This window comes from Pristiophorus japonicus, chromosome 8, assembly GCF_044704955.1.
Source record: "Pristiophorus japonicus isolate sPriJap1 chromosome 8, sPriJap1.hap1, whole genome shotgun sequence".
Taxonomy (NCBI): domain Eukaryota; kingdom Metazoa; phylum Chordata; class Chondrichthyes; family Pristiophoridae; genus Pristiophorus; species Pristiophorus japonicus.
The window spans coordinates 205,501,726-205,528,546 of record NC_091984.1 but is presented as its reverse complement, the minus strand read 5'-3'; the positions used below and the strand labels follow the sequence as shown (position 1 = coordinate 205,528,546).

Sequence of the window (26,821 nt, the reverse complement as noted above, 5' to 3'; positions counted from 1 at the left end):
CGGGACAGGGATTGTGTCCCCCCCTATTTCAAAGCTGCACTCGAGCCTGCCTCTTCATTCTACTGCACGCAGTGCGTGTGGCTTTTTTTTGTGTCTGGATCGCATGTACTATTTGCAACAAAAGGAACCTTCATTTCTTTCTGAAACTACGAAGAAATTTGCGCCTTAACGAAGGAGGGAAAACACACAAAAAAAAAACCTCACCTGGGAGACTTGCTGGTGCTCGAAGCTGGGACTTTATTTTTCTGCTTTCAAGCCAAAGGGGGAAATAACCGAGCTGAATTGGGGGTGGGTGGGAAGGGGGGGGAAGTGTTTGTTAAATGAGTTTGAACGAGCACTCGATGCAGGCTCTGTCCTGGAGGAAGCTCTATTTGAGCAGAGCTAAACTCAAAGCCTCCAGCAGGACGTCAGCTTTACTGTCGGGTTTCGCCATGGTAAGTTTTTATAGCCGCAGACCTATTATAGCATTCACTGAGTTGCTGTGAGATTTTTTTCTATCATCTGATCCCAGTGTCGTGCTGAACATTTTATTTCCTGTTCCATAGAAGTTTTTTTTTGAAGACCCGATTAAAATAACAAAAGAAGTACAAATTGACCCCCAAAAAGTAATCTTGCTTTAGTTTAGTGTGTGTTTTGCAGATTGACCGGTTATAAATAGCGACAGGCGCATTACTAATAATGCTGCAAATTGACATTGTCACACATGGTTTGCGAGCAATAAAGTCAGGCTACGATTTCCGCACATAGTTTTAAATACTCGTGTTACTGTGGTGTAATGGTGTGTAATTTACTCTTCGTCATGGTGTGGAAATATTTCCAAAGGCAAAATGCATCATTTTGTTCTACAAATGGGGCGGGATGAGCAGTGGTTTTGTGGATCCAAATAATTACGGGTTCAGCAACATTTACTTTCTGCTAAACTGTTTTACGTACTAAAATCATTTGCAGGCAACGGACGTATATTTTTAAAATAGTTTTAGTTTGAAATGTACGTGAAAATCGACCTGCAATTTGCAAATCTTCTCACGTTCCCTCACTAGGAAAAGAACTGCAGTAATGCAGCAGATGTCCACGTGTATACAAGCCTATTTCTACGGCTCTTCTGGTAAAACGCAAAAATATATTTTCAAGACCCCTAAATTTCTCTAACACTTCACCTGCCTCAAACTCATTGTCCTTCAACCTTCTCATTGTCCATAATGTCTTAATTTATTGGGTAGCTGAAGAAAAAAGCAGGTGCTGGCTCTTAATTTTTCGTTTATCTTATTTTAACTCTAGCGCTTTTTCAAAAGTCGTGTTGATTGTCTATCAGAGGTTAAACATCCAGACAGGGCAAAGTGCCTTTATATTGCATTTTAAGTTTATAAGAGCATTTAAGTGTTTTAATGTACTAGTACAGTAGCAATTTCAGCATGTTCTGCTTGGAGAATGAAGGTTCTATATTGTGGCAAACTGCTCTGATTCAATAACTATGGCCATTAATTAATTTTCAATTAATATTGTAGCTTTTATCTTTAGTTGGGCATTAAAATTCTATGAATTTCTATTTTGGTTTCAATTACTAGTTCGTGGAACTGATTACACTGACTGACTAGCTATCTGTTGTAAAATCTTTTGTATGTACAATTCTGATAATTGAAAACTTTTACATCTAATAAGCAAAACTGTTGTAAGAAACAAATAAAATATTTTCACAACTACCATCACAATGTATAATGCTAAAAGGAGTTTATGTGCATCATTAGAAGTATCCCCCCCTCACCCTGCATGGAACTTTGTCCAGCCATCTATATGTGCTGCAGGTGACTGAAGGTGCACTCTAGGTTGATGGTGCTCAGCAGTATGCAAAGAAGATTCAAATATTTCCTGAATCAAATAACTTGTGGAAAAAGGTCAGAGGATGCGGAGTCAGGCGACAAGTAGCAGAATGGATAGCTCGCTGGCTTCAAGACAAAGCTGAGAGTAGGGGTAAAGGGTAGCTATGCAGAGTGGCAGAAGGTGGAAAGTGGGGTCCCACAAGGATCAGTGCTGGGACCAGTGTTTACAATTTATATTAACGATTTAGACTTTGGAATCAAAATCACAATTTCTAAATTTGCGGGTGACAAGAAGACATGGATAACTTGCAGAATGGGCATATCATTAGAATATTTACAACTACACAAAGCCCAGAAACTAGTTTAACCAGTCAAAGCAGGGAGGGAAACTCATCAGAAAGGGAAGGGGGAGATTCCGGAAGGGAAACAAACACTTTGTAATAATTAAAATTAAAAGAAAATAAAAAAAGGACACAAAAAAGCAAACCAAGCACTAGGGTTTAGTTGTAAAGGGATAGAATTGGAAAATAGTGAAGTTATGCTGAACTTGTATCGAATGTTGGTTAGGCAACACTTGGAGTTCTGTGTACAATTTTGGTTGCCATATTATCAAAAGGATATAGAGGCACTAGAGAGGGTGCAAAAAAGATTTGCAAGGATGATACCAGAAATACAAGGATATACCTAATATGAGGAAAGGATGAACAGGCTGGGTCTCTTTTAAGGAGGCCTTAAAATTATGAAAGGTTTTGATAGAGTGGACAGAGTGTTTCCCCTTGGGAAAAACAAAACTAGAGGCCATCAATATAAGATAGTCACCAAGTAGAGAATTCACAAGAAACTTCTTTACCCAAAGAGTGATGAGAATGTGGAACTTGGTTATGGTTCAAATGAATATAGTATAGATGCATTTAAGGGGAGGAGAGATAAGCATAAGAAGAGAAGGGAATAGAGGGCTATGCTGATGAGAGTTAGATGAGGAAAGGTGGGAGGAGGCTCAAGTTACGAATAAACGCTGGCATGAACTGTTTGAGCTGTATATCCTATGTAATCCGAAGTAAATGGGGAAAGCATCAGCATGCTGAAGTTGAATTTTTCCCAGGTTTTATCTTGTTTAGCTTATAATTTTAGATATTTCTCTTTGGAATATGACCATTTTTATTCATTCTCAGGATGTGGGTGTCGCTGGCATGGCCAGCATTTATTGCCCATCCCTAATTGCCCTTGAAGGTGGTGGTGAGCCACCTTTTTAAACCGCTGCTGTCTGTGTGGTAAAGGTGCTGTTAGGTAGGGATTATTGAACTTAATCCTAAAATGTGTTTATTGATATTTTGCCAGAATGATCACTAACAACATGATAAAAAAGTCTTGACTGAATAAGTAAACATTCTAGTCGTTTCCCCAGTATGCCCCCATCATCATACCCTAGAAGAAAGAAAGACTTGCATTTATATAGCACCTTTCATGACCTCATGATGTCCCAAAGCGACTGTGGGAGTACCTTCGCCACACAGACTGCTGCAGTTAAAGAAGTTGGCTCACCACCAAATTCTCAAGGACAATTAGGGATGGGCAATAAATGCCGGCCTTGCCAGCAACGCCTAAATCCCGTGAACGAATAAATAAATAAAAAGCCAATGAAGCACTTTTTGAAGTGTTGTCACTGTTGTAATGTAGGAAACACGGCAGCAAAACTATTGGGGGAACGTTAGCATAGTTGTTATATTACTAGCCTAGTAATCCAGAGGCCTGAACTCATAATCTGGTGACAGGATATCAAATCCCAGCATGGGGAATTTAAATTCAGTTAATTAAATAAAATTGGAATTAAAAAGCTAGTATCAGTAATGATGACCATGAAACTACCGGATTGTCCGAAAACCCATCTGGTTCACTAATGTCCTTTTTAGGGAAAGAAATCCGCCATCCTGACCCGGTTTGGCCTATATGTGACTCCAGACCCACAGCAATGTGGTTGACTCTTAACTGCCCACTAAAATGATCCAGCAAGCCACTTGGTTGTGCCAAACCACTACAACAAAGTCAGCACTGTGGGAGTACCTTCACACAGACTGCAGAAGATGGCTCACCACCAAATTCTCCAGGGCAATTGGGGATGGGCAATATATGCTGGCCTTGCCAGCGACGCTCACATCCCGTGAATGAATAAATAAATAAAAAGCCAATTTGCACACAGCAGGCTCCCATAAACAATGACCAGATAATCCGTTTTTGTGATGTTGACTGAGGGATAAATATTGGCCAGGACACTGGTGATAACTCCCCTGTTCTTCGAAATAGTGCCATGGATCTTTTACGTCCACCTGAGGAAGTCGATGGAGTCTTGGTTTAATGTCTCATCCAACAGTGCAGTATTCCCTGGAGTGTCAATGTAGATTTTTGTGCTCAAATTCTGTTTAGCTGTCTCTGCTGTTTTCCCTGCTCTAGCCCTGAACCCACATCTATCACTAGTTTCTCTTCCATCGCCCCTTATTCCCTCTGAGCTCATCCCATTCATAAGACCAACCTCCTGATTCCTTGATCACATTCCTCCACTAAACCGCTGGTCACCTTTCCTTCCTGCCCTCATTCTAGCTGACATTTAAATGGTTCTTTCTCCGTAGATACTATCCCCGTCTTTTTCAGATCCAACTCACTCCTCAAAAAATCCACCTTCAGCTCCTCGATCTTTTGTAACCCATCACTCAATCTCCCTTTCCTCTCAAGTCCATAAATATATCACAAACCCATGCTCATTTCCCCCCACCCCAACTTCTTGTTTGAGTCTCTGCAATCAAGTTTCTACCCCTGCCACAGCACAGAAACCACTCTAATTAAAGTTGCAAATGATATCCACGGTGACCATGGGGTATTATTTGTCCTTAACTTCTACTGTCTTTGACATGGTCTACCACGTCTTCCTCCAATGCTTCACCCCAGTTATCCATCTCAGTGGGATTGACCTCATTTGGTTCTCCTCTTATCTATCCATATCATAACCAGAACATCTGCAGCAAGAGCTTCTCTTTCCACCCCTGTTCGATTATCTCCAGTGTCTTCCAAAGATCTATCTTTTGCTCGCTCTTCCTCATCTATATGCTGCCCCTTGTTGACATCATCTGCTGACCAAGGTCAGCTTCCACAAGTATTCTGATGAGATCCAGCTCTACTTCTCCACCACCTTTCTCAACTGCCTCTGTTGTCAGGCTGCTTGTCTGACAGCCAATCTTGGATGAGCCACAATTTCCTCCAGCTAAACATTTTTTTGCATAGCTCTTTCAGTAGGCATGGTTGGCCGAATGGCGGCCTGCTGTATCATTCCATGATGTGTTTGGAGGTGAGGGAGTGGGCAGGGGGGGCCATCATTTTGTCTGATTACTATAATCAAACATTATTTGGAGGCAGCACCATCTAGTGGTAGATAGTCAAAATAATACAGACAAAGTTTAAATATTTCAGAACGTCTTTTTTTCATTTTAATGGATTTTCAAAATTTCCTGCATTGACTGACCTTTGACCTTTATTTGGTACATTTTGGAGTTGCCTTATTTTGAACTTGTGCCACTCAACCTGCAATTTTGGGATTGTGCTCAAAATGAAACCTGTGTCACTACATTCCTCTCTGGTTATTGCAACTGTATAAAAAGAGCTTTGATTTGAAAGGGGGCATCCACATAGTGTTGGGAAACAATACAGGAGTGAAAGCAAACACATTGTGATATTTTTTTAATGCCGAAATCTATGTCCTAAAATTGAAAACTTACATGTGGTATTAGGGGAGGGGAAATACCAGGAAGGTAACTAAGTGCACTTTTCATTTGGATGTGCTTAGTGAGTGCTTGGACCTGTTTCTTGTGAAACACATTTGGATTGACCCTCTGTCACACATGCTTACCAATGTCCTAACAATAAAACATAATTGTTTCTTTAACCTTGCTGAAAATTTCAACTAAAGCCAAAGTTATCATAAGAATAGTCTCTGATAAAGTAATAATTCAGACATCAGTTTTGATTATCAGCAACTTGTAGTATATTTTATAATGGAAAATCCTGTAAGCAACTTTCAGTTCGATAGCACTACTCTGGTAGGAAAAAGTGCTTTACAGGGTGGAATAAATGGTTGATGCTGGGTTGGTGGGAGGAAAAGTGAAAGAGGGAAGTCCAAGTTCTTAGACTTTTTTTTGAAAGCGGGGGAGGGACATGGGATTTAGGGAGACAGTTCAAAAGGGAGGGGCATGGTGGCTGAAGATGTGGCCAAAAATGTTAAAGCAGGGATCAGGACAGTGGATGCAGGGTGTACAGCTAGAGGGGTCATTGAGGTTGGATATTAAAAGTGAGAATGATGATCTGGGGCATAGGGAGCTATTGGAGCTTGATGACTGGGTCTGTGGGACTTTTAACCAGGTGAAGACAAGGACAGTAGTAATCGAGATATGCTGTAATTTATGGAAGTGAGGAAGTTGGCTTAGAAAGCATTTGAGAAGTCAAACTTCGAAGTGCTAGCGGTTTTGATTTGGATTTCAGCAATGGTAGGGTAAAAGTAAAGAGGGAGGTTGAAGGATAAAGCTTGGTGGTTGGCATACATGTGGAAATTGACTTTGATTTTCGATGATCTTGCCAATGAGAAGGTGAGGCAGAAACCAGGTGGGAGGTACTCGGCCAGAGGTGGGAGGATTGTTGCAAGGCAAAGACAGTTCCAGAACTTGGGAGATTTAGAGTAGGACTTTGGAGAAGGGGTGGGAGGGTGTGGTGGTAGAGGGGTTGAGGGTGATTTTTTTTTTCTTGTTGAGGCAAGCTGATGGAGACTTGAAGGAAGTAGAGCATTGTTGAAAGGGCAGAAACAGGTTTGTGATATCAGCAACCATGAAGGTGGTCAAGAACTGGAACGAGATGGGTTTCGTGGATGCGACAAGTTTAATGAAGACTGAATCAATTACAGGACAAAATGGGGAGTATAAGGTGAGTGGAAGATTGGTTCTGAAGGGCAGGTATTTGAGAGTCATGTGCCTGGTCGAGGCAGCTGTGCTTTGTTTTTGGACTCAATTCAGTGAGTTCCTTTCATTTGGTATCTGAAATGAGGACATGTGGAAAAGTTTGAGGAAGTGTTTGTTCTTGCTGTCTGGGATTATCTTGGAATGATAAATGGATTTGACAGGAAAGGGAATGAGTGCAACATGTTAAACAACCCAGTGGTTATGCCCATGTGAGTTTAAATGAGGCTGTTCTACCATTTAGAATGGTGAGTTTGAGAGATTATCTGGCATTGAAGGTGGTGGTGGGACTGTTGCAAAGTAATTTGATGGCACTATCAATGTAGTTACAGGTGGTGACAAATGTACAATGAGCTTGGGGTTTGAGGAAGTGTTTGTGAGGGAGTTGATTGAGTGAGCATAGAAATGAAAATGAGATGCCATGTTGAAAGAGATCTCGAGGCTATATCATGAGTTGGCCCTGTGTTTGGGTGGGCATGTTGACTTAGAAAGTTATCTTGCAGGAGGTGAAGGCAAGGAAGTTGGGGATTGAAATTCACATCGATCAGTCGTCACTCAAGGCAAAGATTGAGAGCAGACAGAAAGGAATTGATCTTGGCGAGGAAGGTGCCAAGGGAGGACATTTAACAGCAACAATGACATTTGTGGGGAAAGTGGGAGTAATGCAATTTGAAGTAGTGCCTATAACATGTGCTGCGATCAAAGGTTTTTTCGGTTGAAGTAGAGGAATGCAAAAAGCCAGTCGGATAAACGAGATCCGGGAGTGGCAAAAGGAAAGGAATTCCTGAAGGATGGCGAGGGCAGTAGGGGGTTATAACGATTTATGGGACCAGAGTTTGTTGGGGAAAGTAGGTGGTAGGAGAGGCACAGAATTGGCGGGCAGGAGAGCAAGGCAAGGAAAAGTTGGGTAGAGAAGCGAGGAAGCTATGGTCTGGGATAGCAGCAAATATGCGCATGTAATGGAGCGAGAACAATCGTGGTTATAATAACGACAGCAATATCGGTTTGGGTGCAAGAGCACTAGAATACTTTCAAATGTAGAATGAAAAATAATTTCTATGTAGTCCTGGATAAAAAATATAGGAACATGTTACACCTTGGTTCCATTGTTCCCAATCTCAGTTTGTGGAACAGCTGAATCGAGACAAAACAATAACTTTCCCCACAATACAACAGTGACTATATTTCAAAAAGTAAGTCATTGGCTGTAAAGTGCTTTAGGATGTCCTGAGGTTGTGAAAAGTGCTATACAAATTTTTGTGTTGGTTAAAGAGAAAACTGGAGAGCAAGTTGATGCTGGTCCTTCGGCACCTTACATTCACCAAAGTAGCAAACCCCAAGCAATGGGATGCCCTTCTATGTTGATGCAGTGTTGTGATTATTTGCAGTTAGTATATTTGTACTGACATGTTTATAGAAAAAAATAAGCTTGTGATGTGTTTATTTTCTCTCATTGCTGCTATATCACTACATCCCCTGTGATCTGTAATGACCAGTGTTTCACCCTAGTTTTTGTAGCCTCTCCTCAGACATGACTGAAGTTCAAGAGGACAAAATCTATATTGTGTATTTTAGCCGCTTTCAAGTCATGATTGGGGAAAAGGGCGTGCCTTTTTAAAAACTGAAATTTTTGTAATATTGTTGGGAGAAGATTGATAGCTGGCTGAGGAGCTTTGACGACAAAAGACAGATATATGAACTATTCACTGATTCTTGTGAAGGTATAGCCTCAATAGTAGAAATTGCAAAAAATAGTTGTGATCCAGGTTCTAGGAAACCTGTAATGTGACCAAGTTTACATCCAGCTGTTTCTCTTTTATTCATCCTCAAGCTCACCTCCACAAATTCCCACATTCTCCATCATCTCATTTAGTGCCAGTGAACCTGCTCAAGATTGTAAAGCTGAACTCTTTCTTCGCTTATATTTTACTGAGCTCCCCATACATCGGCAGATTGACTTCAGAATCCTAATTCTTGCCTTTCACTTCCTCCATGACATCGTTCCATTCTATCTCGGCAATTTTGTTCAGCCATTTGGCCCTGCACCCAACTTCCATTCTTTCTTTACTTGTCATTCAATCATTCCTGCCTTCCATCCTATCACAGACCTTCCCTTTTCTTCTAACCTCCCCTCTTTCCTTTCCCCCCCCCCCCCTTGCTTTTGAGGATGTAACTAGTAGAGTGGACAAGGGAAAACCAGTGGATGTGGTGTATTTGGACTTTCAAAAGGCTTTTGACAAGGTCCCACACAAGAGATTGGTGTGCAAAATCAAAGCACATGGTATTGGGGGTAATGTACTGACGTGGATAGAGAACTGGTTGGCAGACAGGAAGCAGAGAGTCGGGATAAACGGATCCTTTTCAGAATGGCAGGCAGTGACTAGTGGGGTGCCGCAGGGCTCAGTGCTGGGACCCCAGCTATTTACAATATACATTAATGATTTGGATGAAGGAATTAAGTGTAATATCTCCAAGTTTGCAGATGACACTAAACTGGGTGGTGGTGTGAGCTGTGAGGAGGACGCTAAGAGGCTGCAGGGTGACTTGGACAGGTTAGGTGAATGGGCAAATGCATGGCAGATGCAGTATAATGTGGATAAATGTGAGGTTATCCATTTTGGGGGCAAAAACATGAAGGCAGAATATTATCTGATTGGTGGCAGATTAGGAAAAGGGGAGGTGCAACGAGACCTGGGTGTCATGGTACATCAGTCATTGAAAGTTGGCATGCAGGTACAGCAGGCGGTGAAGAAGGCAAATGGTATGTTGGCCTTCATAGCTAGGGGATTTGAGATAGGAGCAGGGAGATCTTACTGCAATTGTACAGAGCCTTGGTGAGGCCTCACCTGGAATATTGTGTTCAGTTTGGTCTCCTAATCTGAGGAAGGACGTTCTTGCTATTGAGGGAGTGCAGCAAAGGTTCACCAGACTGATTCCTGGGATGGCTGGACTGACATATGAGGAGAGACTGGATCGACTGGGCCTTTATTCACTGGAGTTTAGAAGGATGAGAGGGGATCTCATAGAAACATATAAAATTCTGACGGGACTGGACAAGTTAGATGCAGAAAGAATGTTCCCGATGTTGGGGAAGTCCAGAACCAGGGGACACAGTCTGAGGATAGGGGGTAAGCCATTTAGGACTGATGAGAAACTTCTTCACTCTGAGTTGTTAACTTATGGAATTCCCTACTGTAGAGAGTTGTTGATGCCAGTTTGTTGGATATATTCAAGAGGGAGTTAGATGTGGCCCTTGCGGCTAAAGGTATCAAGGGGTATGGAGAGAAAGCAGGAAAGGGGTACTGAAGTGAATGATCAGCCATGATCTTATTGAATGGTGGTGCAGGCTCGAAGAGCTGAATGGTCTACTCCTGCACCTATTTTCTATGTTTCTATGGTTCCCTGCCTCTGCATTTGCTTAAAATCTCTCGCATCTCTAGAACTTTTTCCAGTTCTGACGAAAGGCCATCAACCTGAAACGTTAACTCTGTTTCTCTCCCCACAGATGCTGCCTGACTTGCTGAGTATTTCCAACATTTTCTGCTTTTATTTCCATTCCTCTGACTCTGACTAATCTCATTTCCTACTCTGATATTTGGGAGCTGTTCTTTCATACAATGCCCTGATCTCTGCAATGCCCTCCCTAAAGCCTTTGGCAGTGGCACCTACCTTCCTGCTTTTAAAACCTTTATCCTTTTATAACCTTTTCCTTTGACTGGTTTTGCCATTCATTTAACATTGCTCCGTCCTGCTCAGTGTATTGGATATTTTATTTTGTGAGGACTGTTCTAGAAATGAAAATTTTTGAACAGAAGAATAAGAAAGGGTATCCCTCTTCTCTGCTGCCCCCCCCCCCTCAGCAAACCCTCAGTAAAAATAATGTTAAGGGCTTAACTTTATAATCTCTGAGTTTTACAGCTACTAAATGAGGATATTTTGTTTCTTGTGGTTCTAGAGTGGGAGTCATTCAATGTCTATCTCTAGGCTGTAAACAACTAATTAATACAACTAATATCCATCTAAATCTTAGAACTGTGTTTCATTTAACCAAGGGAAATGTTGCATATTATCTTTTGAAATCAGCCTTTGTCTGCAGTACAATTGTCAGCAGCTTCTTGTTACTGGATCACAATGTCAGTTTGACTTCTGGCAGCTGATCATAAATGAAAATCTGGAACTCTTGACTTTCAATTCACTTTTGTCTTTCATCAGAGTACAAGATAGCCATTAAACTTTTAATGACAAATGTCTAAAGCATTAGTTTTCTTTTGTTTCGCAATTTGATTTTGTTTACAGTAGGGCATAACATGGTGATGGAAGGCTGCTATACCTTCACACAGATCAACGTTTGCTTTCACTGGAAGATACTTGCTTTAAGCCATAGTGAAATGCCTAAAATGAATTGGTGCTGTAAACCAGCCATCTGAAATAAGCTTATAAAATTAAAAATGCACAAACCATTTCTATTCTCTGCATTTAAAACCTGTTCATTCTACAAGAACAAATCAGTTTGACCAAACAAACATTTTTAGATCATTAGCTCAATAGTTTCACACTGAGTGGGGAAGTCTATGTTTAACTTGCAGTCAGAGCTGATATCCATTCTGTGGCTCTAATCTCTGCCAGCTTGAACTTCATAGTGTGCTTCTGACTGTATCTTAGCGGTCATGTTTGCAGTAGCTTCTTTCACAAGTCAGGAAATTATTTGGTTAAAATGAAACTGCAGTCAAATTGAAACAGTTTCAACAGGAAGCTTGTAAAGAAAGAAAAAAAAATCCTTGCATTTATATAGAATCTTTCACAGCTTTGGGAACTTCTCAAAGCTCTTCACAAGCAATGAAGTAAATTTGAAGTGTAGTCACTGTTTTATTGTTGGGAAACACAGTAGCACATTGCGCACAGAAAAGTCCCAAATACAGCAATTAGATAATAACCAGATAATTGGTTTTCATGACATTGGGTCAGTATCCTCTGTTGGGTAAGAGTATCAAAAAGGAAAAGGAGCAAAATTGGGTAAATGGTTGAGGTACAGATTAGCCATGATCTCATTGAATAACGAAACAGGCTTGGGTCTGAATGGCGCACACCTGTTCATGTTTTTCAATGACATTAGTATTTCTGCATTGTCATTTCTTGGAAAGAACAAGATTTGTTGAATATTTGTGGAAAAATATTAAATTATCCATATATGTCCAAGGTTTGAAACCCTGGCTGAGAGCCATGGTAGGGGAGTAACGTTGGGCTCAGCACACACTCTAAGGGGAAAATTAGCCAGGACTTTCAATCCTGATCACTAATCAGTGACTCCTACTGGCAGTTCGCATTTGTGAATGTTGGAGAGGACAAGATTGGGCTTGACTCTAATGCTTTCTGCAGTCAAATAGTCTGCCATTTACTGATAAAAGTTCATGGGTAAATAATGACCACACAGTTAAAACCAATCAAATAAATACTGAGAAACAGTGAGAAGATGTGTAAGAGAATAAAATCAAGATGTGAAGAAAATCAGCTGAAATGCAAAATGGATGGTGACATGGCAGAATATTACCATTGTACACATTTTCTCTTTGATAGAGAATTCAAACAGGCTGCATTTAGACAGGCTGTGAAAATTCACAGACAACAAGTCAGAGATGCTACATGCATTTCAGCCACATTGCTTTAAGTCATCAATCAACTTGACATTTTCGGACCTTGGGTAGTGAGCCAATAAGGTCAAAGAAGGCGAGTTCTTTTCTGTAAATTGATCCAGGTATAAATACAGCCATTTTGACCATGTGGTTTCAGTAAGACAAAGAAACTGGCAATCAGCCAGCAGCTTGTTACTCTCTGCCAAGATTAAAAAGTTAAAACTACCATCGGAGTTCGTATTTCATTAAAATTAAGAGATCTAACACTCTTGCATGAAAGTATTAACCTTGGGTACTGAACAGAGACCTGTGGTTGCTTGGGACAACACTATTAACCAAGGAACGGAAAAGAAAAGACTCCTTTTAGGATTGTTGCCCAGGGCCCTAGGAAAGGAAGAAATGAATGTGAGAAATGAGAATATGGACAACAGATTCAAGAATTAAGAAAAAGGAGTTTGGAGCGGGGGGGAGATGGATCAATACCTCAACAACATAGTTCATGTATGTTTGAAGGACTTTATTCCAAACAATTGATGTGTTTTGTTTTTGTTTTTAGGTAGCCATGGTGGAGGTGCAGCTTGAACCAAAACACAGTTACCCACAAGGTCTCTTGATAGCCTTCAGTGCCTGCACTACTGTACTGGTTGCAGTACATCTTTTTGCTCTCATGATAAGCACTTGTATTCTTCCAAATATAGAGGCTGTCAGCAACGTCCATAACCTCAATTCTGTTCATGAGTCACCCCATGAGCGTATGCACAGGTATATTGAACTTGCCTGGGCCTTCTCCACAGTCATTGGGACCTTGCTTTTTCTTGCAGAAGTTGTGCTACTTTGTTGGGTTAAATTTCTTCCATTAAATCCTCTGGTTAGTAATGGAAAAAATAATACTTCATCGATATCACCTGGAGAAGCTGCAGCAATTACATCAACAACGATTATGGTACCCTTTGGATTAATTTTCATCATATTTGCAGTTCACTTTTATCGATCGTTGGTAAGCCACAAAACGGAGAGAGTTGAAAGAGAATTGGATGTACTTGCACAACTGCAGGATCAGCTGGACCGAGGGGACACACTTCACCCTACTAGTTCTCATTTTGGATAAGACTGGTTGTAAGCTATTGGAGAAATAGCCTTCATATTATACAGTTTACAGCACTTGGTGCATGAAGTGACTGAACTGTTATACAAAAAGAACAACCTACGTGTTATAATACTCAGTACTACTGTTGGATATTTTGGGACGATGACCAGTGCAGAACATTTTTGCTCATAAGTTTTAAATTCAAATTAAAATGGCAAATTGCATGTATTTACTTTGGATTTGTACAGAATTTAATTGGATTGTTTAAATTTTCATAATTAAAGAGATTGTGTGTTATGCAGGAGTGAGTGTCTTAATAACCGGGTAAGTGGTTTTAACTTAACCCACAGTTTTACTCTTGCATTGTTTCATTTAAATTACATTATGGGATGTGCACCAGTGATGATTATACAGTAGTTGAGAATCAGCTGTCACTGGGTAATTAGTTGGGAGTGCTTTGTGATAGAAACTTTCATTCTAAAAGAGGACCAGAATTGTAGCCAAGTCGTGTGCCTCTTGGATGATTGCTGTTTGTCCCTCACTGGCCAATTTCTTCTCTTCTCACCACTCTATCATCCAGACTAATTGTTTGTTTTTTCATAGGCCATTTGATCCATTGTGCCTGTGCATAAGAGCTATTCAATTAGTCCTTCTCTCCTCTTTCCCCATAGCCCTGCAAATTTTCCTTTAAAAATGTATGCAATTCCCTTTTGAAAGTTAACATTGAATCTACTTCCAACACCCTTTCAGGCAGTGCATTCCAGATCATATCAACTCGCTGCGTTTAATTGTTTTTAAAAAACAAATTTTCCCACATCCTAGATTTTTTTTTGCCAATTATCTAAAATCTATGTCCACTAGTTACCAACCCTCTTGCCAGTGGAAAGTTTCCCTATCTACCCTTCCATAATTTTGAACCCTCATTAATTCTCCCCTTAACCACCTTTGCTGTGTGGAAAACAATCCTGGCATCTCTAGTCTCCAAATAACTTCAGTCCCTCATCCCTGGAAACATTCTAATAAATCTCCTCTGCACTGTCTCCAAAGCCTTTCTGGTGTATCATTTTTTTCAAATACACACTTAGTTGGGGAATAATGTAAGAATAAGGCATCTTGGTTCCAGGTTAAGTACTCAAAAAAAATCAGTTTAAAATATCTGGAATGATTAGAATGTTCATATCAAAAGCTACCCAAGTGGTGGTTCTAACAATGCATTCCATGTGTTTACACAATTGGGCTCCCAAGAATTGATGATCCTGCTAATTTTCCGGAGTGTCACCACTGTGGATTCTTGAGACCAGTTACATTTTGGCTATTTGATAATTTTCAAAGATTGATTCTGAATTTAAGTGTGTTTTTTAATTCTCATTAAAGCTCGAGTCATTTGCTTGTCGCCTCAGACAAGTTTGCAGTGCATGATCATGTGCAGAATGATTGGTAGAGTATTTACAAGTCGTCTTTTGTTTTGTACTGATTTCAGTGAAAATATTTGATATACCATTAGGAGCAGACTGAAGCTTTTTTGAAATGAGTGGCATGGTACAAACAAAACTTCAATGGACTGGCTGTGTATATTCTGCCTCTGTTACTATTATCTTTGTCCATCATTATACTGCACATGTCAGTATCTTTTATAGTGCGATGTACAAGTAGCAGCTCTGAGTTATGCTGCTTGCTGCACTGCACTCCAGTGACAAAAGTGTTCTGTCTGGACATGTGCCGAGTTCTAATTTCAGGTAGCTAATTTTGTCCCGAAGGCCTAAAGGAAACTTCAAAACATGACACTGGTAAAAGTTATTATAGTATATCCACTGGAAAACAAAGTAATGTGAAACTAACTAGTAGAGGTGCTCTCGTACCTACTAGTTTCAACACTTGAGAGTCATGCCACTGCTGTTGTGCATCAGGAATCACTTTGCATTGACCTATAATTTGTAGTATAATGCTATGTTTAATGTCTAACTCTAATTAAAGGGTACCGATGGCGCAGGGAGGGGAAGGAGAGAAACTATTTCTCAAATCTGTGTCCCGATTAACTTAGCCTGGATATTCCTTTCATGACTTGACTTTTTGTTTGTGCACCCTTTTGAAGTGGCATCAGGTTTTTCCCTATAGCAGAAGCAGTATGCCGACATGAAGATTAAAAAGTTTTATTCCCCCCTCAGTAATTATGAAGTGGTTGTAATGTTCACAAAGCAAAATCTTAGACCATTTACCCAGTAATAGCATAGCTAAAGGAGAATTTTTTTAAGACTCCATTACATAACAACCAAAATAAATAGGACATCAATTATCTAACCACTCCTGAAATGTGAACATACAGCAGCATTGTGGGCTATCTGAACTTTTGAAAAAGTATTGGTGTTGAAACTGATAAAGCATGTTCACAATTTTAAGTATGCTTTAATGAAGAATATTAACAAAGATAACCATTAAAAAAGTGGGATTTTTTTTAACTATTAAATACATTTGCTGAGCATGACTTTGCCCAAGGTCCAGGCCCAAGGCTACATTTGTCTTAGTTTTCTCATTATCTGAGTGCAAAAACTCCCATGTTAAAAATGAGTTTACACAATCTCAACATTTGGTACATCTGAAAACCACTATTCAAAACCAGGAATTGCTTAAATGCAAGTTATTTATTTCTAAAATCGCTGGAACAGAGTCTTCACGTAGTTTGTATTTAGATTTCAAAGCTTGGTTCACTTTTAATAAAAACTGATGCCATATGTAAAGTTTTTATATAAAGATAGCATGTACTTCCTGTCCACAAAATCTTACTTCCTATAATGCTTTTCATGTCAGCAATTACAATTTTAAAAAACTGCTATTGTAAATATTTACAATGGAATTCCTGTAAACATTTGATCATTGGCATTTTGGTGGTCTCTTCTCCTCCCCCCTCCCCCCTCGATTTTCAGGTAAGTTGTCTTTGGTACTAAAGTTATATTTTCCAATTTGCAAAAGTCTTTTACGAACTAGTGCACTCCCCATCTGATAAATGCCATTAAAAAAAATCATGCCATGGACCTGTTGTAGCCTACTGAAATACATCCAAAAATTGGTCTCTTCTGCCAAAATCCACGTGAAAGTTCTGCTCTTCTGCCACCTCCAAACTTTTAATTACATCAAATTTTTCCACCTATAGTAGAGTTCTTCTGACTTCCTATCAGCAATATAACAGGAGATCCACTAGCTGTATGATATGCAAATTATTGTAATTTATTCTTTTAGCATCCGATATCTCACCCTTTTTTTGTTTTGAGGTTTGTAGTGATGTTGCAGAAATCCTACAGTATTTACAGCACAGAAGCAGGCCATTCAGCCTAACCAGTCCATGCTGGTAATTATGCTCCACACAAGCTTCCTCCCATCCTTCATCTAACCCCATCAACAGATTCTTTTCTCCCTCGTGTTTATCAATGTCTTGTCTGCCATTGATATTTTGCAGTCTAGTCACACAGTCTAGCTCTAAACTATTCCTGGTTCACTGGGCAGGGCGCTGATGGACTATTATATATTTTTTAAACATCTGGTAGCTTAGCTGCTTATTACTGAACAATTCAGCTTTACCAATATGCTTGAAGGAATTATGGTGTATTCCTGCATCTCCAAATAAAGCATTTGCTCAGTATTTTTAAAATATGCAATCTTCTCTTCATTAGGCAGTCACTTATCAAATGCTGCAATACAAAATGGAGTAAAGGTCTTTGACAGTCAATGAATGAGAACAAAATTCTGTGCTTTCTAGTTGGTCTACAGAATTTATAAATGACGTCAATCCACTTTTTAAAGGGGAAATTCAATGTAGGAAATATGCAGTCAATGGAAAGGTCCCTTCCCCTTGTGTCCTACAAGGTGCATTTGAACAGACCATTATTTAAAAATAGTTGGAATAAGGGCACAGGAGTAAAATCTAGCACACTAACATTTTTTTAATGGATAAAATACTAATTTTCTACATGTATAAAATCAAACAAATGGCACCCTGTTTAATAAATAGATCTGCCAACATCAAAGCAATTTGATACAAATATTTATTGCAATGCAATTATATAAAAACTACAGCATTTTCATGATTTGTGTGTGGGGATCTCTGTATCACATGTAATTTGTTTTTCATGGTTACTTGTTAGTGAATTTCCATCCCAGTGATTTGAATGTGTGGATCAATATAAATCAAAAGGCCTGATCATAACACATATCAAAAAAAAATAGGAGTACTATTTATATAAAGCTTGGCATACATCTTTGTGTGTTTTAACTTGTGCTTAAAGAGCAGTGTGTCTGGTTTTAAACTTTAAATGAAAGAACTTTGTAACATCAAGCTTTCAGCAAGTACCATTTAATAAATTCTCTCTTACTAAAATGGTGACATAACTTCACTAAAGGGTGTGTATTTGCCCTTTTAGTCTTTTATCTTGTACACAGCCACTGCAGGAAAAATTCTGCATAAATTGGCTATTCCTAACCTTCCACTGATGAGACCTTTTTCGAAACCTGAAACAGTGCTGAGACCCGAGCAAATGGAAACTCACCAAAGAATTACGTTTTGGCCAATTTAAAATACTCCGTGCACATTGGATTTGAAGTTAAATAATTTTCCACTTTACATTGTATCAAAGTCTGGATTGTGCCTTTTTTTTTTAATTAAAATTTTCATACCTCAAAGTAATTACCCATGCTGGAGTATGATCCTGTAAGTAATGATAACTATCACTAAGTGTCCATTCTTCATGCTTTATTCTGCACAATTCAGTATCGCCACGCTATCTGAGAGGAGACATAACAGCTCAGAACACTTTTGTCCTCGGCTGATGCCTTCACACTCACTTTCCAGCAGTCACTAGATAGTGAGCAGGACATGTAGGTGATTTCTTTTCTCTATTTTTCCATTTATAAAATTTAGCAATTAAAATGTCCATAGCTTCTCCAGTTGCAACAGTTTTAGATTTTGATCAATTACAATTATTAAAATATCCCATTATTCAGAATCCAAGTCAGAATAACTTGCTGAATACACTGTTAAAACAATAGACAGATACTTGATCATGTAAAGCAAAAACCTGCAGAAGGTGGAAATTTAAAACTAAAGATACTGGAGCCACCCAGGTCAGTCAGCATCTGGAAAGAACAGATGAGTTAACATTTTGGGTATGGACTCATTAAAAGTGGAGGATATTACAGATGAACAGCATTTAAAAAGGGAACAAATGGAAGAGGATGACAAATACATGCGAGAAAAAAAAATACAATTACAGTATCTGTAAAGTGCTTAAATGGTAGAAGTGATATTAGCGTAAGACAATTGGAAGCATAATGAGACATCAAATAAGTTCAATGTATTGATGAGGAAGTGTGACTTGCTGAATGAGGTGGGGGATAAGGCAGGTCGAAATGGAAGCACAAATAACTTGCCAAGTGGAGCAGAGACCAGGAGCTTGGGAGAAAATAAAATGGCCACCACTAAGGATGCAATCCACGCCACCAGTGCAGTGCTGCAATGGAGAGTCCTCCCCAAAACACCTGCCCTTACCGACTACTTGCAGATGAGTGTTTACCCATTCAATTTCCATGCTGCGGATTATTCTGTGACCCAGAATGAATGCTTTATAGAAACATTCTATTGAAATTGTTTCAGAAAATCTTGGCAATTTAAAGATACATTGTTTACACATGAAAGTGTAGTTGAGTACCAACTGGCAACTTAAAACTAGTGTACGTAAAAGATTGATTATATGTGCCACCCTGAAAAAAAGACAGTCATACACCAGGAATATTACATAGATTGAATTTTGCCCTCTTGAATTCGTGGAAGAGATGAAATGTCAACCTCTAGATATCCTCATTCTTGTCATCCAGAAACATTGATCTGGCTTTCTCGAAAACAGCAGTGGGGTTTCTTAGCCTAATCTGAAGAAACAAACATAAAGCTCTTCAATCCATGTTGCAGCAGCTACCACATTTGTACCAACAAACAATATGGTTTTTAAAATTATTCATTCATCCTTGGGTAATAATGAAGATCAAACATACAGAACAGCTTTTCAACTAAATTCATCTAGTTCAAATTTCATATACTAAATATCAGTTTATGAAAAGCTGCAACTTTTGTATAACGTAATGGGCCTGTTGAACTGATCAACATATTCAGACATGAATACATAAAATAAAATTATCACAGAGCCCAGACAAGGACACCAACCTGCCGAACCAAAGAAAAGTATGAGTTTGAAACTAAGTTTTTGCAGCTCAATTACATAAGTGTATTGTACAATGAAACTTAATTATTCATTTGCTATTTATGCAATCTCATTTAACTAAACTACCATGATCCCATTATGATCTATGAAAATAGGGTGGTAGCTGACACTTGTCAAATACCAGATCACCTACCATAAATTGGTTTGGTTTTCTCATGGTTTCAAAGATAATCAATCTGCACATATAGAATCATAGAATGACAGCACAGAAAGAAGCCATTGCATCTGTGTCAGTTCTTTGGTAGAGCTATCTAATTAATCCCACTCACCTCTTTCCCCATAGCCCTGCAATATTTTTCCCTTCAAGTATTTATCCAATTTTCTTTTGAATGTTGCAATTGAATCTGCTTCCACCATTCTTTCAAGCAGTGCATTCCAGATCACAACAACTCGCTGTGTTTTTGAAAAAAAAATGTTTCCTCATGTCACCTCTGGTTCTTTTGCCAATCACCTTAAATCTGTGTCCTCTGGTTACTGACTCTTCTGCCACTGGAAATTGTTTCTCTTTATTTACTTGATCAAAACTCATGATTTTGAACACCTCTATCAAATCTACTCTTGACCTTCTCTGCTCTAAGGAGAATAACCTCAGCTTCTCCAGTCTCTCCACATAATCAAAATCCCTCATCCCTGGTACCATTCTAGTAAGTCTCTGCTGCACCCTCACCAAGGTCTTGACATCCTTCTTAAAGTGCGGTGCCCAGAATTGAACACACAGGCCTAACCAGTTTTATAAAGCTTAGCACAACTTCCTTGCTTTTGTACTCTCTTTTAATAAAGCCAAAGATCCCATATGCATTTTTAATAGCCTTCTCAACTTGTCCTGTCAGCTTCAAAAATGTGTGTACATACACCCTCAGGTCTCTCTTCCTGAACCCCCTTTAAAATTGTATTGTTTAGTTCATATTGCCTTTCATTCTTCCTACCAAAATGCATCACTTCACATTTTTCTGCGTTAAATTTCATCGGGCATATTTCACCATTCTGTCTATGTCTCCTGAAGTCTATTACTGTCCGGCTCATTGTTTACTACATTTCCGAGTTTCATATCCTCTGCAAACTTTGAAATGATGCCCTGTATACTCAAGTCCAGGTCATTAATATATAGCAAAAAGAGCAGTGGTCCTAATACAGACCCCTGGGGAACAGCAATGTATACAACCATTCTCCCCAACTCTCTGCTTTTTGTCCCTTAGCCTTATTTAACCAACCTGGCCTGGCCTATATATGATTCCAGACCCAACATGGTTGATACTTAACTCTGAAATGTCCTAGCGACGCGCCCACATCCCATGAATTAATAAATTTTAAAAACAGCCAAAATGTTGTGAAATTGAAAAAGAAAAGCAACACACTACTTCAGTTGAATTTTCTAACCATTCCTTGAATCAACATTTGCATTGTAATTGTTTTTATGTGGCTCATGAACAGAATGAAAAGTTGGATCGCCTGGATTAACTGGTGAGCCATAATTTGCTGTCAAAATAAATGCTAATGGCATTGACAGTTATTTATGCGCAAATGGTGCAGAGACTTCAGGTGTGGGGATGATGTGAGGTTAAACTCAAATATCCAAACGTTACTGTCTGAGTTCCTTCGCTCCATTAGCTTTGCAAAAACTGCATCTCGCTGCCTGACTCACCATTGGAAAACATTGAATGGCATGAAGTTGCTGTATTTGTGTGGTAGATATGAACTAAAGTCACCACATAAAGTTAAGTCTTGTCCATTTCAGTCAAAGTACCCTTTTGACTATGTGATAAGTGCTAATTATACAGAAGGAGATACACAGTTGCTTGCCCTGTTCCCTCGGGTCCCAGATATTCGGTTTCCCTCGCTGCAACGTTATCAGCTCGCGCTTTCAGCAGTTTGTTACGCAAAACATTTAAAAACTTAAACCAGCAAGGGCAAGTCTAACTAACAGCAGAGACACAGTTCGATGCACTGCGACAGCAAATTATAGTCCGTTCTTCTTCTCATTGCTGCTTGTGGGATATCACTGGCAGAAATGCCTGTCATGTTTGCTTACATAACAACAGTAACTGCATTCTAAACATAATTCAGTATATACAGTGCTTTGACATATTTTGATGATGTGATAGGTGATCTACAATTGCATGTATTTCAAATATATGTAAGCAAATGTGAAAGTTCATAAATACATCCGTTGGTGTAAATTTCTCCTGCGTGTAGAGAAACATAGAAAATAGGTGCAGGAGTAGGCCATTCGGCCCTTTGAGCCTGCACCACCATTCAATAAGATCATGGCTGATCATTCACCTCAGTACCCCTTTCCTGCTTTCTCTCCATACCCCTTGATCCCTTTCGCCACAAGGGCCATATCTAATTCCCTCTTGAATATATCCAATGAACTGGCAACAACTCTGCAGTAGGGAATTCCACAGGTTAACATCTCTGAGTGAAGAAGTTTCTCCTCATCTCAGTCCTAAATGGCTTACCCTTATCCTTAGACTATGTCCCCTGGTTCTGGACTTCCCCAACATCGGGAACATTCTTCCTGCATCTAACCTGTCCAGTCCCGTCAGAATTTTATATGTTTCTATGAGATCCCCTCCAAACCTTCTAAACTCCAGTGAATACAGGCCCAGTCGATCCAGTCTCTCCTCATATGTCAGTCCTGCCATCTCAGGAATCAGTCTGGTGAACCTTCGCTGCACTCCCTCAATAGCAAGAATGTCCTTCCTAAGGTTAGGAGACCAAAGCTGAACACAATATTCCAGGTGAGGCCTCACTAAGGCCCTGTACAAAAATTATTTCAATATTCTATTTTTTTTTTTTAAGTCTTCAACTTTTACCAAGAAAAATATATTCTGTTGCTATAGATTTTGCTTAGCAGTTCCCATGAAAGCTCCTAGATGAAAAGGTTAATTAATTTCCTAAAAAAGATATAATAATTTTAGAAAGTGAAAATTTATTGCGCAACAATGATAATATTGGAAGAGTTCGAATACCATCACAAATGTTCTGAGTTTTGAGAAATCTAATTCTGGTAGCTTAGTCAGGAAACACCAAGGATTTCAAAGTGTTAATTGAAGCAAACATTTGATATTCATCAGTTATTGGCTTTATACCAAAGAGTAACACATTTTTGATCCAACAACCAATTATTTAATCTTTGTTTATTGCTACATTGCCTTGCCTTATTTTCTGCAAGCTTTCACTTCGTACCATATGAAGACAGAAAATAGACAATGATTACATTTAATGGCACCATTCAAATGAATTATTATCTACCACAGATATGTTTATGTATTTGACATAACATTGGAAAATTAAATATTTACATTTGGTGATGATTCTAAGCGCCTCTAAATTCCAGGTATTAGATGGAATCAGCTCTAGTTCGTCTCCTCCAACAGTGAAAGAGCCATTATCTAACTAGGTATGTTCAACGTAGAGTATATTTTGCATGTACCAACACACACATACATAAAGCCATCATTATGATTGCTGCGAAAGCAGTAGACATGTCCAAGCAGGATTGTTTTACTGCTAGCAACTTTTTGGTTTGTTATAAGAACATAAGAATTAGAAGCAGGAATAGGCCATATGGCCTCTCGAGCATGCTCTGCCATTCAATAAGATTATGGCCGATCCTGGACCTCAACTCCACATTCCCGTCTGATCCCCATATCCCTTGATTCACCTAGAGTCCAAAAATCTATCTATCTCAGCCTTGGACATACTCAATGACTGAGCATCCACAGCCCTTTGGGGAAGAGAATTCCAAAGATTCACAACCCTCAGTGAAGAAATTCCTCCTCATTTTAGTCTTAAAAGACCCCTTATCCTGAGACTATGCCCTATGGTTTTAGACTCTCCAGCGAGGGGAAACAATCTCTCAGCATCTATCCTGTCAATCCCCCTCAGAATCATATATATTTCAATGAGATCACCTCTCATTCTTCTAAATTTCAGAGTATAGGCTCAATCTACTCAGTCTCCTTGGGAAGAAACAAAAGAGTAGGGTCAACTTGATCCAGAAACTCGCCAGATCCACATGGGGAGCAGAAGCTCAAACCCTATTTGTTCTTGCTATGTTGCTTGAGGGCTAAATATTGGCCAGGACACCAGGGAGAACTCCCCTGCTCTTTGAAATAGTGTCATTCTATCTTTTACATCCACCTGATGGGGCAGACGGGGTCTCGGTTTAACGTCTCTTTTTGATCCGCAGTGGCTATGCCCGTGCCAGCCTCACGGGTCACGAGTCAGGCCGCACATCCATCGCGGGCCGAAAGTTAATGGGGAGGTGTGCTGCGCCACGCGCCGCCATCTTTTTATTTCCCCCCTTACCGGTCGGCTGCAGTTGAAGGATGTTGCAGGGTCCGGGCCACGATCGTGCAGCCCGGCGCTCTGTTTCGGTGTCAGGCTGCGGCCACGGCATCCCTTAGCCCTGGTGGTCCAATGTAAGCCATCAAAGGGCCCGCAGAGCTCGCAGCATCCCTCCCCTTTAACAGAAGGGGAGGAGCGTTGAAATGCATTAGCTCTATGCAGAGAGGCCGCATAGCACTCCACGATGCACCCAAGTATCGCCCCCAATCCCGCCCCAAAAGGAAATGGAGCACGTGACATTGCGCTCCACTTTCTGTGAGGAGTGGTAACCCGAATTTCTCTACCGGGACGGGACTTCTGCACTGGGTGCAGAATGTCCGGCCTCAGAGAGGTTCCTGCCCCAATCGGGTCGATTGGGAATTTCAGCAGCCTGGTAACATAAACTCTCATCCACCATGGGCGGGAGAAGAGAGAGGAACAAGCAAAACAAATTGCACGGTGAACTGGTCTGTGCAATTCTCAAAAGTTTTACTGGATCTTTTGGTGGCGGTGTGGCTCTCATCAGCAAATCACACCTTGATCTGTCCCCCTACTCCTCCAGCACTTTCTCCTCCTTTGAGCATCTCACCCTATTCCACCCCTCTCACCTCTCATTTAAAATTCTCCATCTCTACCGCCCACCCAAGTACCATAACAATGCTATTACTGATATTTCTTCACTACTTTCCTTCCTCTGCCTCTGCACCGAACGGCTTCTCATCCTCGGTGATTTCAACCTCCATCTCAATTCATCTTGCTCTCTCTCCTCTGAGTGCCCTAAACTCACCAATCCATATTCATGGCCACCCCCTTGACCTTGCTATCTCTCATGGCCTCGCTACTCCATTCGTGTCAATTGCAGATAAGGCCATCTCTGACCGCTCTTCACCCACATCCCCCTCGCCCCCAACCCTACCTCCTTCTGTGGCCGGCCTTGGAAAAAACTCTCTCCCAACTCTCTTACAACTGCACTTATGAACTCCCAACTGTCCAGCCTTTGTCCCGCTAATTATCATGACATTTCTGCAGCTACCGATCTGTTCAATCACACCCTCACCACCACCTTTGATGCCCTTGTTGTGCAAGCGGCAATTTTGCTAGTCGTGTGACTAGTAGTTGCCTGCAACGGTTCCTGAGTTAAATACCAAATTACACACTAGACAAATGACAGTATCGTTAATGTTCATTTAATACAGGAAAAGTACAAAACTCACCACTTATACTCTATAGTTACTCAATACAAAAGAAGTATAAATCTCACTACTTATACTCTATTTAACTCTGCTTAACTCTATATAAAGGCATTCCAAAGGGTGTTCCTCTCCGCTCAAAATACTCTGTCTGTTCAACTCTGTTTAACTCTGCAGACAAGGTGTTCCTTGCCGCTCAAAATACTCTGCTTAACTCAACACGCTCTCATAGTTACCCAATACGTCCCGGGTGATCAATCCGGTCCTGACACTATTCCTTCAAGGGTCGCTCCCTGGTCCCTGCTTCTGTCGAGTGTTGGTCCCGGGTTCTCGCTATGGACTGTCCAAACTTGTTTGAGAGTTGTTGATGCCAGTTCATTGGATATATTCAAGAGGGAGTTGGATATGGCCCTTACGGTTAAGGGGATCAAGGGGTATTGAGAGAAAGCAGGAAAGGGGTACTGAAGGACTGATCAGCCATGATCTTATCAAATGGCAGTGCAGGCTCGAAGGGCCGAATGGCTTACTCCTGCACCTATTTTCTATGTTTCTATGTCTTTATACCTTTTTTGTCCCTTTGTTAACCATATGGGTTGCTACTAATTGCCTGCTTGTTTTTACAAGATACAGAGACATTCTGCTGTTATCTCAACTTGTTTCTCACCTCCAAAAGTTATTACCAAGTTAGGACCATTATTTTGATCCATGGAATTCTTTTTTATCACCCCCCCCTGCTGTGGCCACAGCTGGATCTGTGATGGTGGGTAACTCCCTCCTGTCCGTTGGTCTTCAATCTGTTATTCCTAGCCTGACCTTTTGTTCGGTCATTAGCAATTGCTGGAACTTTGTTAATTGGCATTCGGTATTTGGCTTTATTATCTCCCGTGACTTTCCCTGATGGTTTTACAACTCTACCTCATTCCTTATCTCATTGACCCTGAGGTTAACGCCTGCTTGTTTTTTGTGCAAGAGAGCTTTTTAGTTTTTTAGACTCCAGGTCTGAACTAACTTCTTGAGTCTTTCTGATATTTCCACACCCTAGTCCCTGTTAAACTAATTACTCTCTCTCACTCTGGCCGTTCCCCCCGGTACAGCCCTGATCTTCGTTCCTTTAAGTTCAAGGGATGCAGACTTGAACAGATATGGCGAACAACTGGTTTTGTCATTCACCGCCAGATATGGCTGGATCACTGTTAGAAATCAGGGGTTCAAAATTTATAAAACATCCAAAAAATGCTGTGTTTAAATCGTTGTTTTGAACTGGAGACAAAATGTCTCCTCAGATTGGTATTAGATGCTTAGAAATGCTAATGTTTTGGTACCCTGCTGAGATGTTAGAATATTCTGCACTATGACAACTATTATCTGTTGTTTTCAAATTAAGACTTCAACTTTGTTTATATATCTTTAAGAAACTTTGTTATAGAAAGACTTAGAATGGATGGAAGTTGTGAGAGTTAACGTAAACATTTGCTACTTCATAAAGGAGATATTGACTTTGAAGCGAGCAG

At 40.1% G+C, this 26,821-nt stretch overlaps 2 protein-coding genes across 2 annotated transcripts in view; one reads left to right on the top strand and one right to left on the bottom strand.

Annotated features, from left to right (window-relative positions):
• Positions 1-316: 316 nt before the first annotated feature.
• LOC139268946 (calcium release-activated calcium channel protein 1-like) lies at positions 317-13,822 on the top strand. The gene is made up of 2 exons (XM_070887819.1): positions 317-434; positions 12,995-13,822. Exons 1-2 carry the CDS (start codon positions 321-323, stop codon positions 13,544-13,546), a joined length of 666 nt encoding a protein of 221 aa, XP_070743920.1. The 5' UTR covers positions 317-320; the 3' UTR covers positions 13,547-13,822.
• Positions 13,823-17,474: 3,652 nt separating this feature from the next.
• The window catches only part of morn3 (MORN repeat containing 3), a 60,559-nt gene continuing 51,212 nt past the window's right edge, over positions 17,475-26,821 (bottom strand). Inside the window, exon 5 of the mRNA XM_070887818.1 lies at positions 17,475-19,438. Within this exon, the coding sequence (XP_070743919.1) occupies positions 19,361-19,438 (78 nt within the window). The 3' untranslated portion in view covers positions 17,475-19,360. The remainder of the gene's footprint in view (positions 19,439-26,821) is intronic.